The 23,803-nt window shown below is 45.0% G+C and overlaps 2 protein-coding genes across 6 annotated transcripts; one reads left to right on the forward strand and one right to left on the reverse strand.

Moving 5' to 3' along the window:
* The first annotated feature begins 992 nt into the window (after positions 1-992).
* On the forward strand, positions 993-5,472 carry IGFL3 (IGF like family member 3). Its single transcript, XM_054588394.1, is given in 3 exon segments — positions 993-1,011; positions 5,009-5,062; positions 5,198-5,472. Coding segments are annotated over 3 exon segments (348 nt in total).
* A 5,422-nt stretch (positions 5,473-10,894) lies between these two features.
* LOC129082872 (zinc finger protein 883-like) lies at positions 10,895-23,079 on the reverse strand. 5 transcript variants are annotated; one of them, XM_054588632.1, is made up of 3 exons: positions 22,847-23,079; positions 21,774-21,953; positions 10,895-16,972 (listed from the first exon to the last, which is right to left on the reverse strand). In XM_054588632.1, the coding sequence occupies exons 2-3, from the start codon at positions 21,862-21,864 to the stop codon at positions 15,201-15,203; spliced, it is 1,863 nt and encodes a 620-aa protein (XP_054444607.1). In that variant the 5' UTR covers positions 21,865-21,953; positions 22,847-23,079; the 3' UTR covers positions 10,895-15,200. The 5 variants fall into 5 exon arrangements, with proteins under 5 accessions (XP_054444607.1, XP_054444605.1, XP_054444606.1 ...); XM_054588630.1 differs by having other exon boundaries at positions 21,868-21,994; XM_054588631.1 differs by having other exon boundaries at positions 21,774-21,994.
* Between the last annotated feature and the right edge of the window lie 724 nt (positions 23,080-23,803).

Here is a 23,803-nt window from a genome sequence, read left to right on the forward strand (position 1 = left end):
ACAGCCCGGCCCCTCCCCGCCCGCCCCGGAACCTCTCTCACTTCCTCAGGGCTCAGCTCAGGCAGGAACCCCCCTGGCCTTCCCGCCCTGCTCCCATCCTCCCCGGGAACACGAGGACCCTTCTATTCTGACCGTTCTATCTGTCCCCACAGCGTTCCTGCGCAGCTCTGTCACTCTGCTTATCATGCGGTGGTGACGCGCTTGGTTACTTGCCCAACCTGGATTCTTTTTTTTTCTATCCTCACCCAATAACAAGCTTCTTGATTTTAGGGAGAGGGGAGGGGAGGGAGATAGAGAGGGAGAGAAACATCCATGTGAGAGAGAAATATCAACTGGCGTGCACATTTGACCAGGAATGAAACCTGCGACCTTTTGACTTATGGGACAACACTCTAACCGCTGCAGGAGCCACAGCCTGAATTCGTTTCCAATTTTCTGAAGACATGCACACAGGGTAAAACTTCCACCACGTGTACTTTAAGATGAAAAATAAAAGTCCGCCTGTCTTCCTTGACCTCCCCACTTGCGCTCCAGAGTTCAGTGCTGTTACTAGTTTCTAGCTGCGGCTCCTCCATAGTTTTCAGTAACATGCTCATAACTCCCTCCCAGGACTTTTGGGGTCCAACTCCACCACTTACAAACTGTGGAATTTTGTCAAATGACCTAACCTCTCAGAGCTCTGGTGTTCTCTTCAAATACCATGAAATACTAATGATCCCAATGTTGGGACATAAAACTATCCAATCAAGTAAACACTTGGATAGAAAGCGTGGAAACTGGGGACTCTGGACATAATTGTTATGGTGCAAGTTGAGTCCATTCCTGAAATTGTTTCTGACGCCTTGTGCCCCTCCCTTTCTGACAGCCCTGTCCTCCTGTTATAATGTGACACGTTTTAGTATATGAGACATATTAGAAAGTCACAGGATAGAGGTCCAACCAGGCCCTCCTCCTTCTCTGCCATCAACTACTCGGGAGTATAACCAATACCCATGGCGCCCAGGATCCTCGGTAAGGGGGCTCCAGCCCCAAGTCTAGCTTATTCCTATTCAGTTCTATTTTTTATTGTTGTTCTATTATAGTTCTACCAATTTTTCCCCTTTGATCTCGTCTGACCAGCCCACCCCCTCTCCCAGTCAGTCCCCCTCCACCCCCAGCTGTCCATGTCCATGGGTTATTTGAACTTGTTCTTTAACTAGTCCTTTCTCATTCTTTCCTCCTTTATTCTCTTCCTCCTCCCCTCTGGTCCCTGTCAGTTTGTTCCTTGTTTCCATGCCTCCAGTGCTGTTTTGCTAGTTTGTTTTTGTTCATTAGGTTCCTGTTATTGGGGAGATCATAGGATGTGTGTCTTTCACCGCCTGGCTTATTTCGCTTAGCTTAATACTCTCCAGTTCCATCCATGCTGTCGCGAAGGGAAGGAGCTCCTTCTTTCTGCTGCGTAGTATCCCATTGTGTAAATGTACCACAGTTTTTTGACCTACTCTTTACTGATGGGCACTTAGGCTGTTTCCAGCATTTGGCTGTTATAAATTGTGCTGCTATGAACACTGGGGTGCATACGTTCTTTTGAATTGGTGTTTTGGGATTCTTAGGGTATAGTCCCAGCAGGGGAATCACTGGGTCAAAAGGCTTTCCACCTTTAGTCACCCACACGTTAGTTGTGACTTTATCACAATATCTCTCCTGACCTACAAGTTTTAAACTCTTAACTCTTCCAATAGCCTGCCCTGCATTCCTCACTTGTGGAGTCCCGTCTCCAGGACCTCACCCAGCGTCAATCTCGAAGTCACTCTGAGCTGTTCCCAGCACTGATAGCCGGATGGTATACTCTCGCCCTCATTCTCATTCCCCTTCTGTTGCTTCGCTGAAATTTTCACTTTTGACTGCATTTTCACTCCTGGGCTAAACTCAGAAGGACTCACAGGTGAGAATAGGTGAAGGGAGGAGGGAGAAGACAACACTGTAAATAGATGTGGGAGCTCCCAAAGGTTTGAGACTGGTCTTTGGAGACCAATGCAGCTCTGACTCCTGAGATATTTGACTGTGGCTGTGCCAGCTGGTGCTCAGGTGTAGGGGTCCCCGCAAACCCTTGGAGTGGTGCCAAGCTGAGGGGAACAGCCTCATCTGTAGCTCCAGCTGCACCTTCTGGCCCTGCTTCCAGCATTGTTTCCCCAAGTCCTTGAGCTCTCAGATCAGCGAGAAGGTCCAGGGCATGAAGCCCAACTGCACCAGGGTCTGTGGCCCAGTTAGGGGCCTATTCCAGGGACAGGCTCAGGGAGGAGGGGCAGTGGACGGAGTTTTATCATTGATGTTCCATCCAGAGGAGCAAGGCCTGCTGCGCTCACTAACCCTTTCTGTTGGGTAACTACACCTCTCTTCTTTTCCCCTTGACTTTCCTTCTCTCCCATCTCCTCTCTTCCCTCTCAAGTGGAAAAACAGCGTAGCTCAAACAGTTACCTCCCAGAGTAGTTTTTTATCTCTGAGTTAGGAATCGAGCCAGAGGCCACCCATGCCCATTTAGCAGTCGCTCCTCAATCCCTCTTATTCCCAGCTCCTGGCACCCACCAATCTGCACTCCGGCTCTGGATTTACCTATTAGTGATACATGAAATAAATGGAATCGATTTCACAATGTTACCTTTTATGTTACTTAAATCTTTCACTTTGCATAATGCCTTTGAGATTCATCCACATTATAGAATTTACCCATACTTTATTCCTTTTTACAGCTGAATAACATCCCATTTTATGTACATACTGTTATTTGTGTATCTGTCTGTTAATGGACAAATGGTCTCTTCCCATCTTTTGGCTCTTGTAAACAATGCTGTTATGGAAATAAGTGTATATGTAGGTATTTGTTTTAGTACCTGTTCTCAATTCTGTTGCATATGTACTGAGGAGCAGAATTGTTGGCTCAAACGCTAATCCTATGTTTAACTCTTTGAGGAACTTCCAAACTGTTTTGTTTGTAGTTGTATGAGGTCTATTTTTTCTTTGTCTCTTGTACTTTTGGTGGCATATCTAAAAAACACTTCCTAAACCAAGGTCATTAAGATTTACCCCATTGTTCTCCACTAAGAGTCACATAGTTCTAGCTCCTATACTTGGGCCTACAATCATTTTTGAGTTAATCTTTGTCCATGGTGTGTACCAAGGGATCCCTCTTCTTTTCTCTTTCTCCTTGTCCTGCGCTTTTTGCATATGGACACCCAGGTTTCCCAGCACCATTTGGTGGAAAGACCATTACTTCCCCCTTTGAACTGACTTGGAACTTTTGTTAAAATTACATTGACCATAAACGTAGAGGTTTATTTTTGGACTGTCCATTCTATCCACTGATCTATATGGGTATGTGGATGTGTACACTAAGTATCGGTACCACAGTGTCTTGACTACTTTATATTTGTAGTAATCTTTGCAGTGTTATTTTAACAACTTTGTTCTTCTTTCTCAAGATTGTTTTTTGCTATTTGGGGTTTCTTTCATTTCAATAAGAATTTGAGGATCATCTTGTTAATTTCTGTAGTCTTCCCCTTTATGAACATAGAGGTATTTCAATCCATTTATATATTGTCTTCAATTCCTTTCAGTAATGTTTTGTTGTTTTCAGTGTACAAAGTTTGCACTTCTTTTTATTAAAATTATTCACAAGTATTTTATTTTTGGTTGTACTGTAAGTAAAATTTTTTTAAGAGAAAAAATTTTCTAGCCCTGACTGGTGTGGCTCCGTGGATTGAGCACCGGCCTGCGAGGCAAAGGGTTGCTGGTTTGATTCCCAGTCAGGGCACAGGCCTGGGTTACAGGCCAGGTCCCCAGTAGGGAGCGTGTGAGAGGCAACCACACATTGATGTTTCTCTCCCTCTCTTTCTCCCTTCCTTCCCCTTTCTCTAAAAGGAAATAAATAAAATCTTAAAAAGAGAGAGAGAGAGTAAAGTTTTTATTTTCTCTCCAGAAAGGAGAGGCGCATAGTGTGGAGAGATGCACCAGTCTAAAATTATTTTCTTAATGTCATTTTCAGACGGTCTCTGCCAGTGCATACAATTGATTTTTATATGTTGATCTTGTACCTCGCCACCTTGCTGACTTTGCCAGTTAGTTCTATAGGGTCTTGGTAGTGTCCTTAGAATTTTTAATATACAAGATCATGTCATTTGCAAATAGAAAGAGTTTTACTTCTTTTCCAATCTGAGTGCCTTTTCTTTCTTGTCTGACCTCATTTCCCTGGCTTAAACTCCCACTGCTTCGTTGAACACAGTGGCGAGTGTGGATGCGCTTGTCCCGTTCCTCATGCTAAAGGGCAAGTGTTCCGACTTTCACCACTGGGTATGATGAACTGTGAGTTTTCCTGTGAATACCCATTATTGGGTGAGGAAGTTCTCTTCTATTGTATGTTCTTTGTTGGATTTTTTAAACTATGAAAGTGTAGATTTTGTCAAATGGTTTTTCTGTGTCATTTTAGATATTTTTTCCCTCTATTATAGTCATGTAATTGCATCAATAAAAGCCTTTTACATCCTGTCCTTGTCTACATTTCCTTCATCTCTCACACTTTAAATATATGTGTATGTTCAGCCCAGAAGCTGAAACACAGGAGAGTCCAACTCCAAGACCTATTCCAGCCCCAGCATATCCCCGAAGCAACCATGCACCCAAATCCTCCCTTTATCCACCTAACTTCAGCTTCCTTCCTCCTTCCTGATCACCCTGCTGATATCTTGAACACTGGCTCTGCCCTTCTGCCCACTGGGGAGCTGCATTGCATTCTCAGAATCCTAAGCTATGGTTCCAAGAGTTTTCCCTGCATTCTCTCCCCTCAAATGGTCCAGGCTGAGCAGGCTCAGCTGTCTGGACTGTTACCTGTGTCAGGAGCTAGACCCTAGGCAAAGATGGCCCCAGACTCAAACCTGTAGAGTAAATCTGGAACTGAGCCTTCCCCACAGTGGCCTGCCCTCGCTGAGGTCCACAATCCCAGCCTCTTCCTCAATCCCCCTCCTTTCTCCTCCAGGCTCTGTCTGCATTTTACTCTTCCCCCTCCTCTGGTGCTCAACGGCAGGCACAGGTGAGTGCAGGGTTGGGAAGAATGAAGGGGGATGAGGCTACCCTTGGGAAGTAGGTTGTGGTCCACGGAAGGTTCCCGATTTTAGGCTGGGATCGTGCCCGGTCCCCCTTGAACTGACCAGCAATTTCTGTCCAGGGGCCCACATCCACTCTGGCCTGTTGCTGTGCCAGCCAGCACCCAGGTGTGGGCACCGGGTATACAACCCCTTGGAAGGGTGTTGTGATGATGACACCATCCTGCCTCTGAACCAGGCCCTCCTCTGTGGCCCCAACTGTACTTTCTGGTCCTGCCTTGAGCTCTGCTGTCCCGAGTCGTTTGGCCCCCAGAAGAGGTTTGTGGTGTGATTGAAGGTTCAAGGCAAGAAATCCAGGTGCCCTTCCTCCCCCATCTCCAGGGCCTGTGCCAGGTAAGGACCCTGCTCCATTCAAGGTGACAACAGGCAGAGGGGAGTATGGCAGGGATGGACTCTGGGGGCTGGGGCCCTGCTGGGTGGGGATCCCATCCTGCATCTCCCCATCCCTCTCCACTTCTACTTCTTTCCTAAAATGCTCAGTCTCGGTCCCTCTCTTTTTCTCAGCTTTTGAGGCACAACCAGGCCATCCTCCTGAGAGCTAAAAGCCTCTGCATACAAGGACACATTCTAAGGTATGAGGAGGGATGGGTGGTTGACATGGTTTTCAAACAATAAAAACATATCTTAATGTCTGTTGAGGTTAAATGTGTTCTTCCCCGATGTTCTGAGGCAACTTGCTGAGAAATGGTTGCAGAGGATCGTCTCTCTCCTCTCCTACTGAGGCAGGAGGTAGTCAGGAAGGAGAAAACTCCAGAGGTGCCCCAGTGCTGAGATAAAGAACATTGATAAAGAACTGAGACCCTGTTCTAAGACTGGTAGTTCCCGCTTTCTGGAAAAGGACTGAATCCCAGTGCATCAGGAATGCACCTGCACAAAAGATGCTACCTGACCCCTGCTTCATTATAATAGCATTATAATAAATCAGCATGGTGGGACCCCTTCCCAGTAGCCAATCAAAGAAATCAAGGGAGACCACATGCGCAGTAACTTTAAAGTAATATAACTACTTGTACGTGTGCAATAAAAGCCCGCCAAATCTAGCCAGGAGAGACCCACTTTGTAAGAATAAAAGCCCTCTAGCCCCTGTGGTCAGGCCTCTTAGGCTCTGCTGTGCTCTGTTGGAGTTGGCCTGCTCCCATGTTCTGTGTGGCTTAGTAAGTCTGCTTTCTCTCACTTTCTGCTATAAACTCTGTATGTTCGGTTCAATTTTTTGCCTGCGATCACCAAGAACCTGGTTACCTGTGCCCACCTGTGACACTAATGCCCACGCGCCCACAGCAAACAGTGTCTCCTCAGTCAGCCTGAGTTTCCTATCTCTACTGTGGGCTCAGGCTCCTCTCAACCAGTGGGGAAGGTGTGAGGCTGGGGAGGCAGATGTTCCTCTCTGTGGGGTGAAGGCCCCGGAGCCACCTCATGCTTCCTGCCGCTGCAGCGCCTACGTGAGGCGGGGAGGGCGGCAGCCACCCTGAGGGCTGGAGGGGGTGGGGCCGCAGGGACCTCTGCCTCACTGTGATAAGCTAGTTCCTTCTTCTGAGCCCCGCATGCTCCCCTTCACTCCCCAACTCCCAACACAGAATCCATGCCATTCTGTGGATGCTCTAACGTCTGTGATTAAAGGAGAGGGATACAGACTGTGAGTGAGTGACAGAGACAGAAATAAACTCAAAGCCAGAGACAGAGTAAGAGGAGACTCCTGGGCCAGTCTGCCCCCTACTGAGCGTCTTGGCCATGAACATCTGGGAGCCGAGGTGCAGAGGACCAGAGGGCCAACAGGCCTAACTGGGAAGCTGAGTGTGTCACAGGTGGGCACAGGCAACCAGGTTCTTGGTGAGTGCATGAAATTCGGACCAGACCAAGGTTGAAGCGCTATTTCTTCTGCGAGTGTCACTTGGGAACCAGTGCCAAGCGCGCCTGGGCTTCATCTGCAGGAAATGGGGACCCAGTGATTCTCTGGGTCACAGAGTTGAGGGGCTGGGACTGTCATCGGCAGAGGGTACTTGGGGACAGAAGAATGCAGGGCAGATCTGGGAGAAGCATGTGGGGTGGCTGTGGGGTTTACTTGAACAGAAAAATATTTCTGAAGACATCGCTTAAGAGCTTCAGTGGTTTGCCCTGGCCAGGTTGCCCAGGTGGTTGGGGCATCATCCCATACACCAAAGGGTTGTGGGTTCGATCCCCGGTCAGGGTGTGCAGGGGAGGCAACCAATGGATGTTTCTCTCCCACATCTATGTTTCTCTCTCTCTCTTCCCATTTCTCTAAAATCAATAAACGTATCTTTGGGTAAGGATTAAACAGAAAAAGTGCCTCAACAGTTTGAGTGAGGTTTGAATTATTTTGCTGTTTTTCAGCCTCTTCACAGCAGGTGAAATACGCTGTCTAGTTCATGTCACAGATTTTTGCGCTTTTCTGCGTTACGGCTCCTCCGAGTGGGACTAGTTTGGGGATAGCCCAGGAGCCCTAAGGGCCGTTGCAATTCAGTAATGTCTTTGGTAAAAATTTCACCGAGGAAAAGAAAATGACATTAGGAGCTCAGAATGGGGCGTGGAGTCAGCAGGGGTTGGAGGGGGAGGAATTTCAGCTGACAGGACAGTCCCAGGGGAGAAGCAGGATCCAGGGGAGAGGACAGAGACCTCACGGAGAGGCAGGAGGAAGACGTCCAGGCCAGGAGGCACCTTCCAAAGAAGCCTGGGACTCTAACCCAGCTGCAGAGAGCACGCTCAGAGCCGTAACCAAAAAAAAATAAATAAATAAATAAAATAAAAAAAATCACAATCTGTTCTCACTGTGCTTCAAAGGACATCTGCCCAGAGCACTGGGTTCTGAGTGAGACTCACCTCTGGGTAACCATGCGACCCGGCTGACTGGAGATGAGACAGAGGTCACTGTGTGGGCTGTGAGGTCCGGATGTCCAGTGACGGCTGTGACCAAGATCCAGTGGAGGCACCAGGTGACAAAGATAGACACAGCCAGATGTTAGTGAAAGAAGCAAAAACAGATTTTATTCAGTAGAGGATGAGAGCTGGGGAAAGAACTGAGCTCCATTTTGATCTGGGAAGAGGTTGAGTGGGCATTTTAGAGGCATAATCAGGGAGGGGCACTGGGGTGGGGCAGCAGCAGTGGAGTCAAAACACAAAAAAATTCAAAGGGTTGGCGAGTGTAAATATGTGAGGCCAGCTGTGTTTGTCAACTGGCACTTAGGGAAGTTAGGATGCCATCTGGCCTTCTCTTCTTTAAAAAAAATTTTTTAAAAAGTACAGTTGGCATACAGTGTTAGCTTGAAGTGTACGATATAATGATTTGACATTTATACAATGTTGTGATCACCACACTAAGTCTAGTAACCATCTATTACCATGCAAAGTTATCACAATATTATGCCCTATCCTTTTTCATGATTGCATTTCAATGGAGGCTCTCAGGCCCTTGATAGAGATGCTCCAGAACTGCAAGAGACACATATCACAATTACAAGCTCTTTTTTTTCAGAACCAAAAGAAACAGTTTATTTAGCACTGAAATTAGTCTTAATACAATTCTATGAAAATAGGAGAAAATAACAAACTTTTTGGTTGCACATCATCTAATCTCAGGTGACACATCTTCACCACAGCAAACAATTAAACTTGGCAAATGTAGCCCTGGCTGATGTGGCTCAGTGGATTGAGTTCCAGCCTGCAAACCAAAGGGCTGCTGGTTCGATTCCCAGTCAGGGCACATGCCTGGGTTGCAGGCCAGCCCTTGAGTGGGGGGGGTGTGAAAGGCACCACACATTGCTGTTTCTCTTCCTCCTATCTCCCTCCCTTCCCTTCTCTCTGAAAATAAACAAAATCTTTAAAAAAAGCCCAAAACTTGGCAAATGTAGGAGCACCGTGAACTACAACAGAATCAATTACATCAGGGCTGTTTCTATCAATAGACACGTGACTCACTGAATGCAAGCCCTCTCAGGAGAACGGAGGATTTTTCCGGGGAACAACAAATGGTCTATGGGGGCACCATGGTAACTACAGGTAGAAATACATTTGCACACATTTTGTTCACCAGAACTGGAAAGTCAGAGTATGCTAGGGATTATATGGCTAATAGATCATTGATGAGTTGCACACTTATCACAAGCCCCTTTTAATAAATGTGCTAAGAAAAGGAGGCCAGGGGTCTGTCATCAGGTGTTTAGAACAAATAGTAAACCACCCTGGCAGCCTTGAGCTTTCTCAGGAGGGCATCTGAATGGGTGGTGGGGGGATGGCTGGAGTCATCCCAGGACACAGCCTTATGCTCTGGAAGCCAGGCTAGAGTTTGGTCACATCTCTTAGTGCAGAGGTTTGGATGGTGATGTGCCCATGTCACTGCTAGACTCATCCTTTTGGTTACTGGTGCCCTGAAACAGGACAGTTATCCACGTCCCCGTGTCCCCCTGCACACTGCCTCTCATCCTCCAAGGCTGAGGCTGGGCGGCTCTCACAGCCTCAAGGCATCAAGCTCCCTCGTTTGATCTTCCTGCCTTCTCGCTGCCATCGCTGTCTGCCCTCTCCCTGCTTTTGCATCTTTTCTGGGTTATCCAACGCTGTCTCGGTTTCCAGGCCTGAGGCTGGGCCTTTCTGTATCCCAGAAGAAGGGACAAAAAGCCAGAGCTCTATGTCTTTGCCCCTCCCTCCCCGCATTTCTCCTTCTGTCTGCATCTCTTCCAGCAAGCTCCCATATTTTTTTTCAATTTTATTTTATTGTGGTAAGAACACTGACTGGGGGATCTACCCTCTTAACACATTTTTTAGTGTACAATATAGAGTATTGTTAAGCACAGGTACAGCGTTGCTCACCTGTGCTTAATTTGTGAAGCACAGGTTCATCTTGCTCACCTGAAACTGCGCGCCCATTGATTAACAACTTCTCACTCCCTCTCCCCAGAGCCCCTGGCAACAACCATTCCACTCTTTGATTCCATGAATTTCACTATTCTAAGTGGAATTGTGCTGTGTTTGTCTTACGATGACCCTCCATGCCCCTTCCCCGGCATGAACTTTTTATTTCCTCCTAAACACTATGTGTCCCCATGAGACTTGCAGCCAGTGGCATCATGACCCGACTTACGCTCTGAACCTGTCCGCACCACTCCCTTTTCTGACTTCCCTGCGAGCTAAAAGCAGCCCTGCCGCGGCTCTCTTTTCTTATAACCTTTCTAAGGAGCCAAAGGAGAGCGCCACCTAGGCTCTTTCCTGTTACTTCCTCTACCCTAAGTCCTTCCTATGTTCCACTGTCCTCAGCCTTATAAACACACTCTGAAAATCACCTGGACTCATGTTGTGAAATCTTTCCTGCACAGTCAAAAACCCACACACTACAGGTGGCCTGAGGACCCGTTCCACATTGGTTCCTTCCTGCAACAACTTGACTGTGGGTACCATTTGAGCACCAGGGATTCAAATCCAAGGTGCCTGACCCAGGCCATGGGAAGTCTGATCACTGGCCACCTATTTTACTCTGCACTGAGCTTTCAGATTCCAAAACACCCTGCCCATCCTGATGTCATCTGGTCTCCTTCAGAAACCTGTTCCATCCAAAGAACCCCCATGACAGGCCAGAAAAATGGGACAGCACTACAAAACAAGTGGTTATTGTATTACCAAATGACTAGACTTTTTAAACTGATAATGTTAATAATGGAGGTTAAAATGAAAAGTGTCCATTGCATTGTGCAAAGTATAGAGTAAAAAATATTAAAACATGATTCCAATACAAAAAATTTTATTTAATTAAGGCAGGCCAGAAATGAATGAAATTCCAACATACCTCTTTGTTGTTTCTCTGTCCTTTTGTTATAGAAAACAGCCAAAATTCTTATCAGATTAGCCAGAACATAGGATCAGACATTTAGCAAAGATACAGACATAGCAAATACACATCTGAGAAAAGGCTCACCATGAATCTTTAGAAAAATAATTATAAAACAACAGTGAGACAGCAGTACAATGTTAAAAAAAAAAGGTTAAATAAAGAAATGACTGACCAGATCAAGTATTCTCTAGGATGTGGAGGAATGGACTCTCTCTCACATTCCTGGTACAGTCAGTTTAAGTCAAAAATTGCTAATCTCTAAGTTATTCATTCACCTGCACTATGGCTCAGACTGTCCACTGAGTTACTGACAAAGGTAAATGAAACATGTCTATATAAAGAATTATAAACAAATACTTATACCAGCTTTATTTTAAAGTGAAAAACTAGAAATAGCCAAACTGAATGGATAAATGCATAGTGCTATCTTCGAAGATAAGAGGATTTCTGACTTCCAGCCAAGATGTAGGCATAGATAAGCTTTGCTTCTGCGTACAACCGAAAGGACAACAAATTTAAAAACAAAAAAACAGAACTGCCAGAAAATCAAGCTCTATGGAAGTCTGACAAACAAGGAGTTAAAGAAGAAACATTCATGCAGACTGGTGGGAGGGGCGGATATGGGCAGCTGGGGCAGAGAAGACTTGTGGCAAGGTAGTGAACCTGGCAGGCAAGGTGGCAGTGGGCAGATTGGGCTATCCCACATTCACATGCAGATAAGCCAGGAGGAACAACTGGGCAGCGAGACAGACTGCACAATCCAGGGTTCCAGCAGCGGGAGAATCTCCCAGTCTCACAGGCCAGTCTGTTGGACAGACCCACAGGGTACTAGAATGTACACAAAACAATCCACCTGGGAATCAACCCCAGAAGGGCCCAGTTTGCCTGTGGGAAGTGACTGAAAGCCTGTCAAGAGCCAAGCAAGCAGCACTGTTCCCTCTTTGAACCCTCCCCTACAAACAGCACCACAACACTGGGGAGTGGGTTGCCCTGCCCTAGTGAATTCCTAAGGGCCCGCCACTTACAACGTAACAGCTGCACAGAGACGAAGAATATGGCCCAAATGAAAGAACAGATCAAAGCTCCAGAAAAAGGACTCAGCAATGAGGAGATAGCTAACCCATCAGATGCAGTGCTCAAAACACTGGTAATCAGGATGCTCACAGAAATGATTTAGTATGGACGTAAAATAGGGGAAGAAGTGAAGGCTATGAAAAGTAAAGTGAAGAAATGTAGGGAGCCAACAGTGAAGAGAAGGAAACCAGGACTCAAATCAATGATTTGGAACAGAAGGAAGAAATAAACATTCAACCAAAACAGAATTCAAAACAGTGAGGAGAGGCTTAGGAACCTCCGCGAAACCTTTAAATGTTCCAACATCCAAATCATAGGGGTGCCAGAAGAAGAGGAAGAGCGAGAAATTGAAAACTTATTTGAAATAATGAAGGAAAATTTCCCCAATCTGGCAAAGGAAAGAGACTTCCAGGAACCTCAGAGAGTCCCAAAGAAATTGGGAGCCAAGGAGGCACACACCAAGATACATCATAATTAAGTTACACAAGATGAAAGGAGGCGATCTTAAAAGCAGCAAGAGAACAGAGAGTTAGTTATCTACAAAGGAGTTCCCATAAGACTATCAGCTGATTTCTCAAAAAAATAAAAAACCTTGCAGGCAACAAGGGGCTAGCAAGAAGTATTCAAAGTAATGAAAGGCAAGGACCTACATCTGAGATTACTCTATCCAGCAAAGCTATCATTCAGAATGGAAGGGCAGATAAAGTGCTTCCCAGGTAAGGTAAAGTTAAAGAGGTTCATCATCACCAAGCCTTTATTATATGGATTGTTAAAGTGACTTATCTAAGAACAAAACTATGAACAGTAAAATGACAACAAACTCACAACTATCAACAACTGAACCTAAAAAACAAAGACAACAAAATAAGCAAACAACTAGAACCAGAACAAAATCACAGAAATGGAGATCATATGGAGGGTTATCAGCAGGGAGGGAGTGGGGGGAATGGGGGAAAAGGTATAGGGAATAAGAAGCATAATTGGTAGGTACAAAATAGACAGTGGCAAGTTAAGAATAGTACAGGAAATGGAGCAGCCAAAGAACTTATATGTATGACCCATGGACACGAACTAAGGGGTGGTGGGAATGCTTGGTGGGGGGGGGGATGCAGGGTGAGGGGGATAGAGAAAAAAAATGGGACAACTTGGATAGCATAATCAATAAAATATACTTAAGAATTATTTCTCAGCAAAAACAGATGAGCTACTAATACATCATTAATAAATCTCCAAATATATATGCAATGTATACGAAAGCAGAAGAGATGTTATTTGTATCATCTAAAATTAAGAAATTGCAAAGTTACCGCTTAACATGGAACGTAAATCAATGTTTACTTACCAAGCCATGAAGGGCAGGAGAGATTAAAATGGCCATGAAGTAAATTCCCAGTGACAGTAATGGTCAGTACTATGACAATGGTGATGGTTTCAGTGTCATGCATAAGTGAAGACTGATCAATTATTATACTTGAAATGTTTACTAATTTGAGCATCTTTAAAGTGGTTTAAGAGTTTTAAAATGTGTACATCCAACTCATTTTGAAAATAGGTTTAACAATTCTACATTCAATCCATGTAACTCATGTGCTCTGGGTGAGGCTTTGCCTCAGTAACAGCCAATAAAGCAAAAAATAAAAAACTCACTGAAAGCAACAGGATTGCTGGCTGGGTCAAACAGTGACATCCCTGAGTACAGATTCACTTTTTCATTTTCCTCTCTACCAGGGCACCAGTGGCTCTGACATGAACTTGTGAGAGGTGGCAGAAATCCACAGCTTTAAAAAAAAATTGTATTGACTTTAGAAAGAGGGAAGGGTACTGAAGGGGAGATAGAGAGGGAGAGAGAAACCTGGATTTGTTGGTTCACTTACGTGTGCATTTGTTTGTTGCTTCTTGTATGTGCCCTTACCAAGAACTGAAATCAGAACCTTGGCATATCAAGATACTAACCAACTGAGCTACCTGACCAGGACCACAAAAACTTTTACTTATATTCAATGACAATGACTGAATCAACAGAGATCAAAATTCCTGCAGATCCTGTGATTCGTGCACACACTGATCCTGCAGTCTTTTTCTCAGAAACATTTCTGGATGCATGCTGAGAAAATGCACATTCCATCTAGTTGCCTCAGCACCTGTTAGAGCAATATTTCTGTTGCAATCAGTTCCCCTGACCTCTCTGGTGCTACAACTTCCCATCCCCCATGAAACTGCAGACATTTGGTACATGGCCCTTTGCAAGACCTGGGCTGGTGATTACCTGCAAAAATACTGGCATCCTTTACAAGAAAAAAATTCATGCTGCTCCCAGACATATTGAGGTTATCATAGCTATCCCTTCTTTGGAATGATCTCCTTGTCTTCTGAAAACTCGCACCATTGAGGCTTCTCATGAGAACTAGAGCGCCCACAGTCTGGCCCAGGTGACTATGTACAGGAATGCAGGTCTGGGAAAAAACTGCTGAGTTCATCTCTGCACCAAACCGTCCCCATGGAGGCAGAGAAAGTTTGAGACATGCATAAAAGTTGTTCATATCTTTATGTTTGTGGGGCTGAAAACTGCTCATAAACTACCTCACACAATAAATAGAACAGCCAAGATTAAAGAAGACTTGGGGAAAAGTCCTCCCTTATTTTACAGGCCAAGGGAGATCAGCTTGGCAGTTCCCCACTGGTGATTTGGACACTCAAAAATTATCAGTGGTATGTAAAAAAGCATGTTCCTGAAAAATGGAGTCCTCCTACAAGCTGACATCTAGATTCAGATGATGCTTCCTGAGCCAAAATTGAGTCACGTAAGTGTGCCATGTAGTGAAAAGGCAAGGAAAAAAAGACCTAAAATGACTCCTAATTTTCTCCAACAAACCAGAGAACCTTCTCTGAGCACATCAAGCATGGTGACTCATGGAATCTCTCTGAACCTTATAAGTGGTACAGGGGAAATAGCTTCAGCAACAGAAATATGCAGTGACGTGGATCTGGAAAAAGACCTGGGTAAAGAAAGTGCAACCTGGACACACACTACACATATAAAAAGATAATCATGGGGAACCTCCTCACTGTTGATGCTTGGCTGTATAAGATTTGATTCACACAAGGCTTGAAAGAATTCCCTGTCATTGTTAACATAAATGAAAAATTCTCTATACTTCCTAACATCTAAGACCTTCCGCACATTCACTGCACTCATAAGGCCTTTCTCCTGTGTGAACTCTCTGATGATAAAGTAGGCTAGGGCAACTGTGATAAGCTTTTCCACATTTACTGCACTCAAAAGGCCTTTCTCCTTTGTGAAATCCATGATGAGAACGAAGTCCAGTTCTACTGCGGTAAGATTTCCCACATTCACTGCACTCATAAGGCCTCTCTCCTGTGTGAACTCTCTGATGACAACGCAGGCTACGGTGACTGCGATAAGCTTTTCCACATTTACTGCACTCAAAAGGCCTTTCTCCTGTGTGAAAACTCCTATGAGAACGAAGGCCATTGCTACTGCGATATGATTTCCCACATTCTCTGCACTCATAAGGCCTTTCTCCAGTGTGAACTCTCTTGTGACAATGAAGTGCATTTTTTCGGAAGAAAGATCTCCCACATTCACTGCACCCATAAGGCTTTTCTCCAGTATGAACTCTCTGATGACAATGAAGTGCATTCTTTTCGAAGAAAGACTTCCCACACTGATTGCACTCATAAGGCCTTTCTCCAGTGTGACGTCTCTGATGAGAAAGAAGGTTATGGTTTCTGGTAAAAGATTTCCCACATTCACTGCACTGATAGGGCCTTTCTCCAGTGTGACGTCTCTGATGATAATGGAGGAGAGTGCTATTGATGAAAGATTTCCCACATTCACTACATTCGTAAGACCTTTCTCCACTGTGAATTTTCTCGTGACAAAAAAGGCTACTTCTTGTTTTAAAAGATTTCCCACATACACTGCACTGATAGGGCCTTTCTCCAGTGTGAACTGTCTGATGACAACGAAGGTGACTCAGTTTTTTAAATGATTTCCCACACTCACTGCACTGATAGGGCCTTCCTCCAGTGTGAACTCTCTGATGACAATGGAAGCGAGTGCTATTGGTGAAAGATTTCCCACATTCACTACATTCATAAGACCTTTCTCCACTGTGAAGCTTCTCATGACAACATAGGCTACTTCTTGTTTTAAAAGATTTCCCACATACACTGCACTGATATGGCCTTTCTCCAGTGTGAACTCTCTGGTGACAACGAAGGTGATCTGATTTTTTAAAAGATTTTCCACACTCATGGCACAGATATGGCTTTTCTCCAGCGTGAACTCTCTGACAATAACAAAAACTAGAAATTCCAGAAAAATATTTTCCACAATCATGACACGTGAAACACTGTCTTCCAGTAAGGACACCCTTGTTTTGATCATACGCGTGGCTGCAGCCAACAGCTCTTTCACATTCGTTGTGGGTGAAATAATTTTCCCTGCTTTGAGTAGTCTCTCCAGATGGCGAGATTTCATTTGGCCTGTCCCTGGTGTGAGGAGTCTCTTGTTGGAGATGTTCTAACTCGGTAAGGACATCCTGTCCCACCTTGCCACAGGTAAAATGCTTCTGGGACACACTGACATTGCAGCCCTCCGTAAGCAGGATCCTGTCCTCACCTCTTCTGAAAGGCTTCTCTCTCACATGATCCTCCTGGTGCTGGTGACACTTTGTACTGAAGTAAAATTGTTTTGCACATGCCCCAAACTGCAATGGTTTCTGGCTGTGTTGTGTCTCCTGCTCCTCAGTCAAGTGGAAAATGTGTCTCAGCACTGACCCACAAGTCTCACTGGGGTGACTCTGCTGGGAAGAGAAAGCCACCATGGGATTCTTTGCATGTACCACTCTTACAGAAACGTTTTGTTCAACAGGTGCTTCCACATCCTCTGCTCCACAGCAGCAACCTGAATGAAAGGAAACACTGGTGAAGTATATGGTGAGCTTATAGGGAAGGAATATCTTCATCATATATGGCCATCTGTCACAGCCGGGCATGTTCTGTGAGGTCATTTTCAAGACTCTTGAGTTACACACTGAAGAAATGGCTGTTACACATTACGTGGCCAAAAAGTACGGCCGTGTTGGTGCCCTCACCAAGGAAGAGACACGAGCAAAGGATGAAACAGAAAGCAGATAGATAGGGTCTACTACTATTCTCCCACAAATGGCTTCCTGTAGGAGCTTTCCTGCTGGTGATGGAAGGCTATGTAGAATTATCTGAATGAGCTCCAACTCATCAACATCAATTGTACTAGGGTCTATGATGTTCAAAGTCAATGTAATGATGCATGTGCACTCTAAGGGTCTGCAAGCATGCACCAAAGCTAGAGGGCAGTAAAATAACAAAACAAACATCTGTAATAGAAATGATTGAAGCCCTGGCCAGTGTGGCTCAATGGATTGAGTGCCAGCCTGTGAACCAAAAGGTGGCTGGTTTGATTCCCAGTCAGGGCACATGCCTGGGTTGCAGGCCTGGTTCCAAGCTGAGGGCATGTGAGAAGCAACTGATCAACATCTCTCTCACACATCAGATGTTTCTCTCCTTCTCTTTCTTTCCCCTCTCCAAAAATAAATAAATAAAATCTTATAAAGAAAAGAAATGGTTGAGGAGCAAAGTTTAGATAGGTGAAGATTATCTGTGGACTGGAAATCGGAGTAGAAATGATAACCCAGAACTGAATAGTTGACACTTAGTCAACAATACACAAGAATAAGTAGAAGGGGGTGAGCAACTGGCAATGATAACAAAATACTGATGAACAAAATGGGTTCCTAGTTATACCTTAACAAAGCCCATGCATCAACCCCTCTCCAACTACCCTTCACCAAAATGCGACAAGCCTCTGTGCCCACTCTGGCATGAATACAGTTGTCTTTTTCCTGGGATGCACAAATTAAACATCCTCTTAAATCATAGTGGAGCCATTTCATGGAAAATAGGTGGCATAAATTCAAACGGAAAAAGTGAAGAGATGGATGGCCAACATCATGGCAGAACAACAAAGCACAAGAGAACACAGAGAAAAAGTCTATGTAAGTGACTTCTGCAAGATGGATGAATAAGAAATAGGAGAATTCTCCCTTCTTCCAGAACTGGAAGGCAGCTACCCACAAACAAAATCAATCATGGAGCAGGGGAATATAAATCTAATTAAGACAAATAGAAAATTAGCCTTGTCCAGGTGGCTCAGTTGGTGAGAAAAGGGGTCTCCAACCCCAGCAGCGGACCAGTACCAGTTAGGAACCAGGCTGCAAGCGAAACTCCCCGGAGTTTCACCTCCTTTCTCCTCCCTGCCTCTTCCACAGCAGATGAGCATGAAGCTTACTTGAGCTGTGCCCCCTGGTTATCTCCCCACCCCCACTCCTCGTCCTCCAGTAAACGGGTCCCTGGTGCCAAAAAGGTTGGGGATTGCTGTGTTAGTGCATTGTTCTGATAAGCCAAGATTGTGGGTTTGATCCCTGGTCAAGGCACATTACAAGAAGCAACCAATGAATGCACAAATAACTGGAACAACAAAGTGAAGATTTTCTTTCTCTCCTTTTCCATTGTCTCTCTAAAATCAATCAATAAACAAACAAACAAACAAGCAAGCAAAAAGACAAGCAGAAAAGCAAAGTGCAGAAAACATAGAAGAACACAGAAAGGATGACTAGGAAGATGGGTTACCAAACAAATTTGAAGACGGTGGGGTCAAAAACAAGGGTCAGTTACCTCTGTCAACTATTGTGATTGCGCTCAGGTTGACCTTAGTGGACTGTCCTGTGAAACACGCTGGAAATTTTCGTTTTTAAGAACCACAGAAGCCCCCACAACATCTGTGAACTCCCCACCATTTACAAATCAGAGGACCCTACAGAATTTCTTGGCACAAAATCCAAAACACATCCCTTTGTCTACAACCTAGTCCAGGAAGAACCAAAAAATGAGTATGTCCCCAGCAGTATTTGCCACCAAAGACTCCAAAACCCTCAACTGTCATTGAAAAGAAAAGCTGCCAAAGCAACGGTTGCCCTGCACATGTTTTGTTATTCTGACCTCAGCTCATGTAGCATCAAGGAGATTAGGTTGCTGGGACTTGTTTCAAGACTGAAACATAACACTGATTTAGCCAACCTTTAAATCCACATATAGACGAATCTATCTCTCTAGCCAGAATTGGTCCATAAAACAGAAAGGAGTTACTGCTTCACCAAATAGACATCAATACAGGATTAAAAGGAATATTAAAAACAACGACACTACCAAGAGAATATCATAATTTTCCAATAATTGATAACAAATGGATTTCAATGTACAGCCTGATAAGGAATCCAAAATATTTACTTTCAAAAATATCCATGAGCCACCAGAGAATACAAAGGGAACCAATTTAAAGAAGACCCCTGGCTGCTGTGGCTCAGTGGATTGAGCACTGTCCTGTGAATGGAAGGGTCACGGGTTCAGTTTCCAGTCAGGGAACATGGCTAGGTTGCTGGCTGGGTCCCTGACTGGGGGTGCGAGAGGAAACCAAGCGATTGATGTTTCTCTCCCTTACTTTCTCCCTCCCTTCCCCTCTCTCTAAAACTAAATTTTAAAAAAATTTAAAAAAGAAATACATAAATAAGTCAAGAAAAATGATAGGATTAAAAATCAGCATACAAATCTCACTTCCATTTCTACACATTAATAACTAACAATAAATCCTTTGATAAAGAAATAAAGAGTCACCTTGACTGGTGTGGCTCAGTGGACTGAGTGCCGACCTGCAAACCAAAGAGTTGCTGTATGATTTCCAGTCAGGGCACATGCCTGGGTTGTGGGCCTAGCCCCTAGCTGGGGGCATGTGAGAGGCAACCACACATTGATGCCCTCTCCCTCTCTTTCTCCCTTCCTTCCCCTCCCTAAAAATAAATAAATAAAATCTTTAAAAGAAAAAAGAATCTTGAAATGCATACAACATCAAAAGATTTCAGATAGCAAAAGCGAATTTTGGTGGCATCACACTTCCTGACTTGTCTATGACAAAGCCACAGCAACGAAACCATGTTATTAAAATGAACACAGAACACAGACCAATAGAACAGAACAGAAAACACAGAAATAAACACAAGCACTGACATTCAACTAATCTTTGACAAAAATACGCAAGACACATAAGAAAAAAATAGTTTGCAAAACTCCTTCAAACAACCTAGAGAAGAAGTTTTACAGATTTGCTTTTTTAAAAAATCTATATAATTATTTTTTAAAAGATTTTACTTATTTTTTCTTCTCAAAAGAAGGGGAGAGAGAAAGAGAGGGAGAGAAAAGTCAATGGGAGAAAGAAAAAAGATCCGTTGCCTCCCACATGCAAACAACTGGGGCCCTGCACTACCACGCAGGCCTGTGCCCTGACCTGGAATCCAACAGGCAACCTTTCAGTTTGCAGGATGAGGCTCAGCCCACTTAGTCACAGTAGTCAGGGCCGAAGATTTATATCTGAAATAATCTTCTGAATGTGACAAGCACCACCAGGCAAAAAAGCAAATATAAATAGTCTGGCCCTGGCTGGTGTGGCTCAGTGGATTGAGTGCTGGCCTATGTACCAAAAGGTTGCCAGTTCGATACCCAGTCAGGGCATGTGCCTGGGTTGCCATCCGGGTCCCCAGCTGGGGGTGTGCGGGAGGCAACGGATCGATTTGTCTCTCACACATCGATGTTATTCTTCTTTCCTTTTCCCTCCCTTCCTCTCTCTCTAAAAATAAACATTTTTTAAAAAAACATGCCCTAGACAAAAACAAATGAAAAGCCTTCTTCACAGAACAGCACTTAACATAACGAAATGAAAAGGCAGCCGTAACCAGTGTGGCTCAGTGGGTTGGGCATCATCCCTCAAAGCTAAAGGTGGCCTGTTGGATTACCCATCAGGGAATGTGACTGGGTTGGGGGTTCAGTCTCCGATAGGGGCAGGACAGAAAGGCAAAGGATCAAAATGTCTCTCTCACATTGCTGTTTTTCACCCTCCCTTCCTCTCTATCTAAAGACAGAAATCAATATAATATAAAAATAAAAATAATAATAATAAAAAGAAAAAAGGCAATCTCAGGATGGGAGAAAATACTTGCAAACCATATAAAAATATGGCTTGGAGATATTTTGGGATCAGGTCAGAAAAAGTCACATAAATTTATGCAGGCTATTAACAAAGCAACACTTTAGTCTTAAAAAAACAAAACAACAAAACTCTACATAACTTAATTAAAAATAATTTATCCCTAAACACGTAACCAGCATTTGAGCCTGCTGAAAAACTGGTAACACTAGACTTGCTGAATGTAGGGGTGCCAAAAATACTGAAATTCTAATAAAATTTTCTAAAAATTAAAAAAATGCAATATCTGCAAAGCAAAATTAAACACATGAAAAAAAGCCATGCACCAGTAGGTAAAGGGAATTAATATATAAAATATACAAGGGATTCAAGGACTCATTAGCCAAAAATGTAGAGATTACTTTCTGCAAAATATATATACAAATAACCAACAGGAATAGGAAAAAATACTTTTTCTCACAAATGAAGGTGGTATTTATTAGTCTCCATGCAACTTTACAAACCACAAATCCTTCCCTGTGAGTTCAGTACAACGGGTACTGGGATTGCAGCGGGAGAAAAGAGTGGTGCAAACAAGTCAGCCCCGCCAAGCAAAGCAGCTACTCAGGAAACTGGAAAATCCAGCAGTGCTTACAGTCCACACATGAGGAGAGAGCACTCCCTGGAGAACAGAAGGCATAAGGAAATGCAAAGCCTGGTCCACACCGCCGGCACAGTGAAGGCATTACCCAGTGAGGATACCAGTTCAAAGTTCTCCAGCATCACATCCAGGTACAGGCGTTTGTGAGCTTCATCAAGGAGGCGCCATTCTTCCCTGGAGAAGTACAGAGCAATGTCCGCAAAGGTCACACCAATCTGACAGAATTGAGACAAATGAATCAAGAGCTGTCTATCTGAGAATCACAATACTACTTCCTACAAATCTTCCCCTCGCTGTATTTCCGCCAGGGCTCCCCAGTTCAGTGTGGACACCAGGCCCTAATGCCAGTGCTGGCTGCTCCCTCATCACGATCCCATTAATTACCGTTCCCACGTTCAGCAACAGCAACGTGGGGAACGGCAGCGAAGGTCATCGAAGCCTTGGGCCGCGACTGCAGGTTTCCGTCCTTCCTGCCAGCGTCTCCCAGATCATGCCTCCAATGCACAGCCAAATATGAGCTTACGGTTCACCCTTCTGTCCTCACACCGGGGCCCAGGACCTCCCGCTTCCTCTAGCGGAGCACGGCCCGCCATTGTGGAATGGCAGCCTCCTTCACCTCTTCAGACCCCAGGTTCGCTCCCTCAGTTCTGCCCCTCCCTGCCGCACAGCACAGGCACCTCTCTGGACTCACCCATGAACTAGGCGTATGGCAGCAAAAGCGTGCTTGATATGTCCCAGCAGCATCCCGCACAACCCGTTTTCTGATGGATCCCACAGCCCGGCAAAGCCCCGAAAGATGAGCCCTGAAGTCCTCCCTGCCTGCCCGTTGTGCTTTGCCTCAGTGGTCACCACCCAGACACGCTTGGGAATTTCAGATACGAGTAATCCCTGTCCACTCTGCACTGTCCTCGCTGTTTCCTCAGAAACCACAACACTCCTCTCTCCAATGAGCCTTCGTCTCGTACCACCCGAGAAGCTTGGGCTGCAGGGCGCCCGCACGCGCGACGTGGGGCTCGGTGTGGTGAGGCGGTTGAGGAGGCTGGAGGTGCGAGGGGACGTGCGCTTACCTCAGCCGGGTGTCTCAGCGAGGCCGCCAACGGACCTTGAGCTCGCCGGGCGGTAGCGGCGGGACGGGAGGCCGCGCCCGGCATGGCTACCCCTGTCCCGGCCCTGGCGCGGGTCACCCGAGCAGCGTCGCCCAGCTTCTTACTCTCGTGTGTGCTGGGTGGACCACGACTCCGGCGCCTTCTCCGCCCGGGCATCTCCACCAGCACCCAGCGAATTGTACCTTCTGAGCACGCAACTGAGAATATCCTGGCTGCGGCCAACGTCCGCCGCTAGGAGGACGCCGGAAGTCCCGCCCCTGCAGCTGGGTCCCAACGGAAATGCCTTTTTTTGACCTCTCTTCCGGTAGGCCTGGCCGTATTCCAAGCACGGTATTGTGAGACCCCAAGGCGGCGATGAGGGGTTCTCCCACATCACTACAGTTGCGAAGACCAAGATCCGTTGCTAAGGGCGCTGTGAAATGCCAGGTCCCCACGAAGGACACTTCTTGAAAATGGCTAAAGAGAGTCATCATCTTTTCCTGGTGAAGGGGCTTGAGTCCGCGTTAATAAAAACAAATTACCTGTGAGCCCAACAGAGCGGGTCATAATAGAAGAGTTATGCCTGCATTAGAGTCCTGAAAATACGCAAATGCCCTACTTACACCATCATATATGTATGTGACAAATATAACACAAGACTAGGACAAGCGTGTGAAAGAAAAAAGAACTTACGATGAATAATATAAACATTAAAATGGAATTCTATTGTTCAGTTACAATTTGAACATCAATTAAGATAAATCAATTTTTCAAGTGGGAGAGCTGATTTCTGACACTTATTGGTGTTTTTGTTAAAGTGTAAATGCATTTGCATTTATCGTAGTGAAAAAGAATTTGTTTTTACCGACATATTTAAGACATCAGGTGAGATGATATCTCAGGCATTCTCAAAGTTTCAGATTACAAACATATTTATAC

The sequence above is a fragment of the Pteronotus mesoamericanus genome, unplaced genomic scaffold, assembly GCF_021234165.1.
Source record: "Pteronotus mesoamericanus isolate MK-2021 breed Mesoamerican mustached bat unplaced genomic scaffold, CSHL_Meso_final scaffold_137, whole genome shotgun sequence".
In the NCBI taxonomy this organism is placed as follows: domain Eukaryota; kingdom Metazoa; phylum Chordata; class Mammalia; order Chiroptera; family Mormoopidae; genus Pteronotus; species Pteronotus mesoamericanus.

Excerpts from the sequence above, each read along its gene's own strand:
- LOC129082872 (XM_054588630.1), bottom strand. The coding sequence starts at position 23,041 with ATGCCCGGGCGGAGAAGGCGCCGGAGTCGTGGTCCACCCAGCACACAC. Across the intron at positions 21,995-22,846 it reads CGCTGAGACACCCGGCTGAG|ATTGGTGTGACCTTTGCGGA; the intron begins GTAAGCGCACGT and ends CAATTCTGTCAG. Across the intron at positions 16,973-21,867 it reads TGAACTGGTATCCTCACTGG|GTTGCTGCTGTGGAGCAGAG; the intron begins GTAATGCCTTCA and ends CCTTTCATTCAG.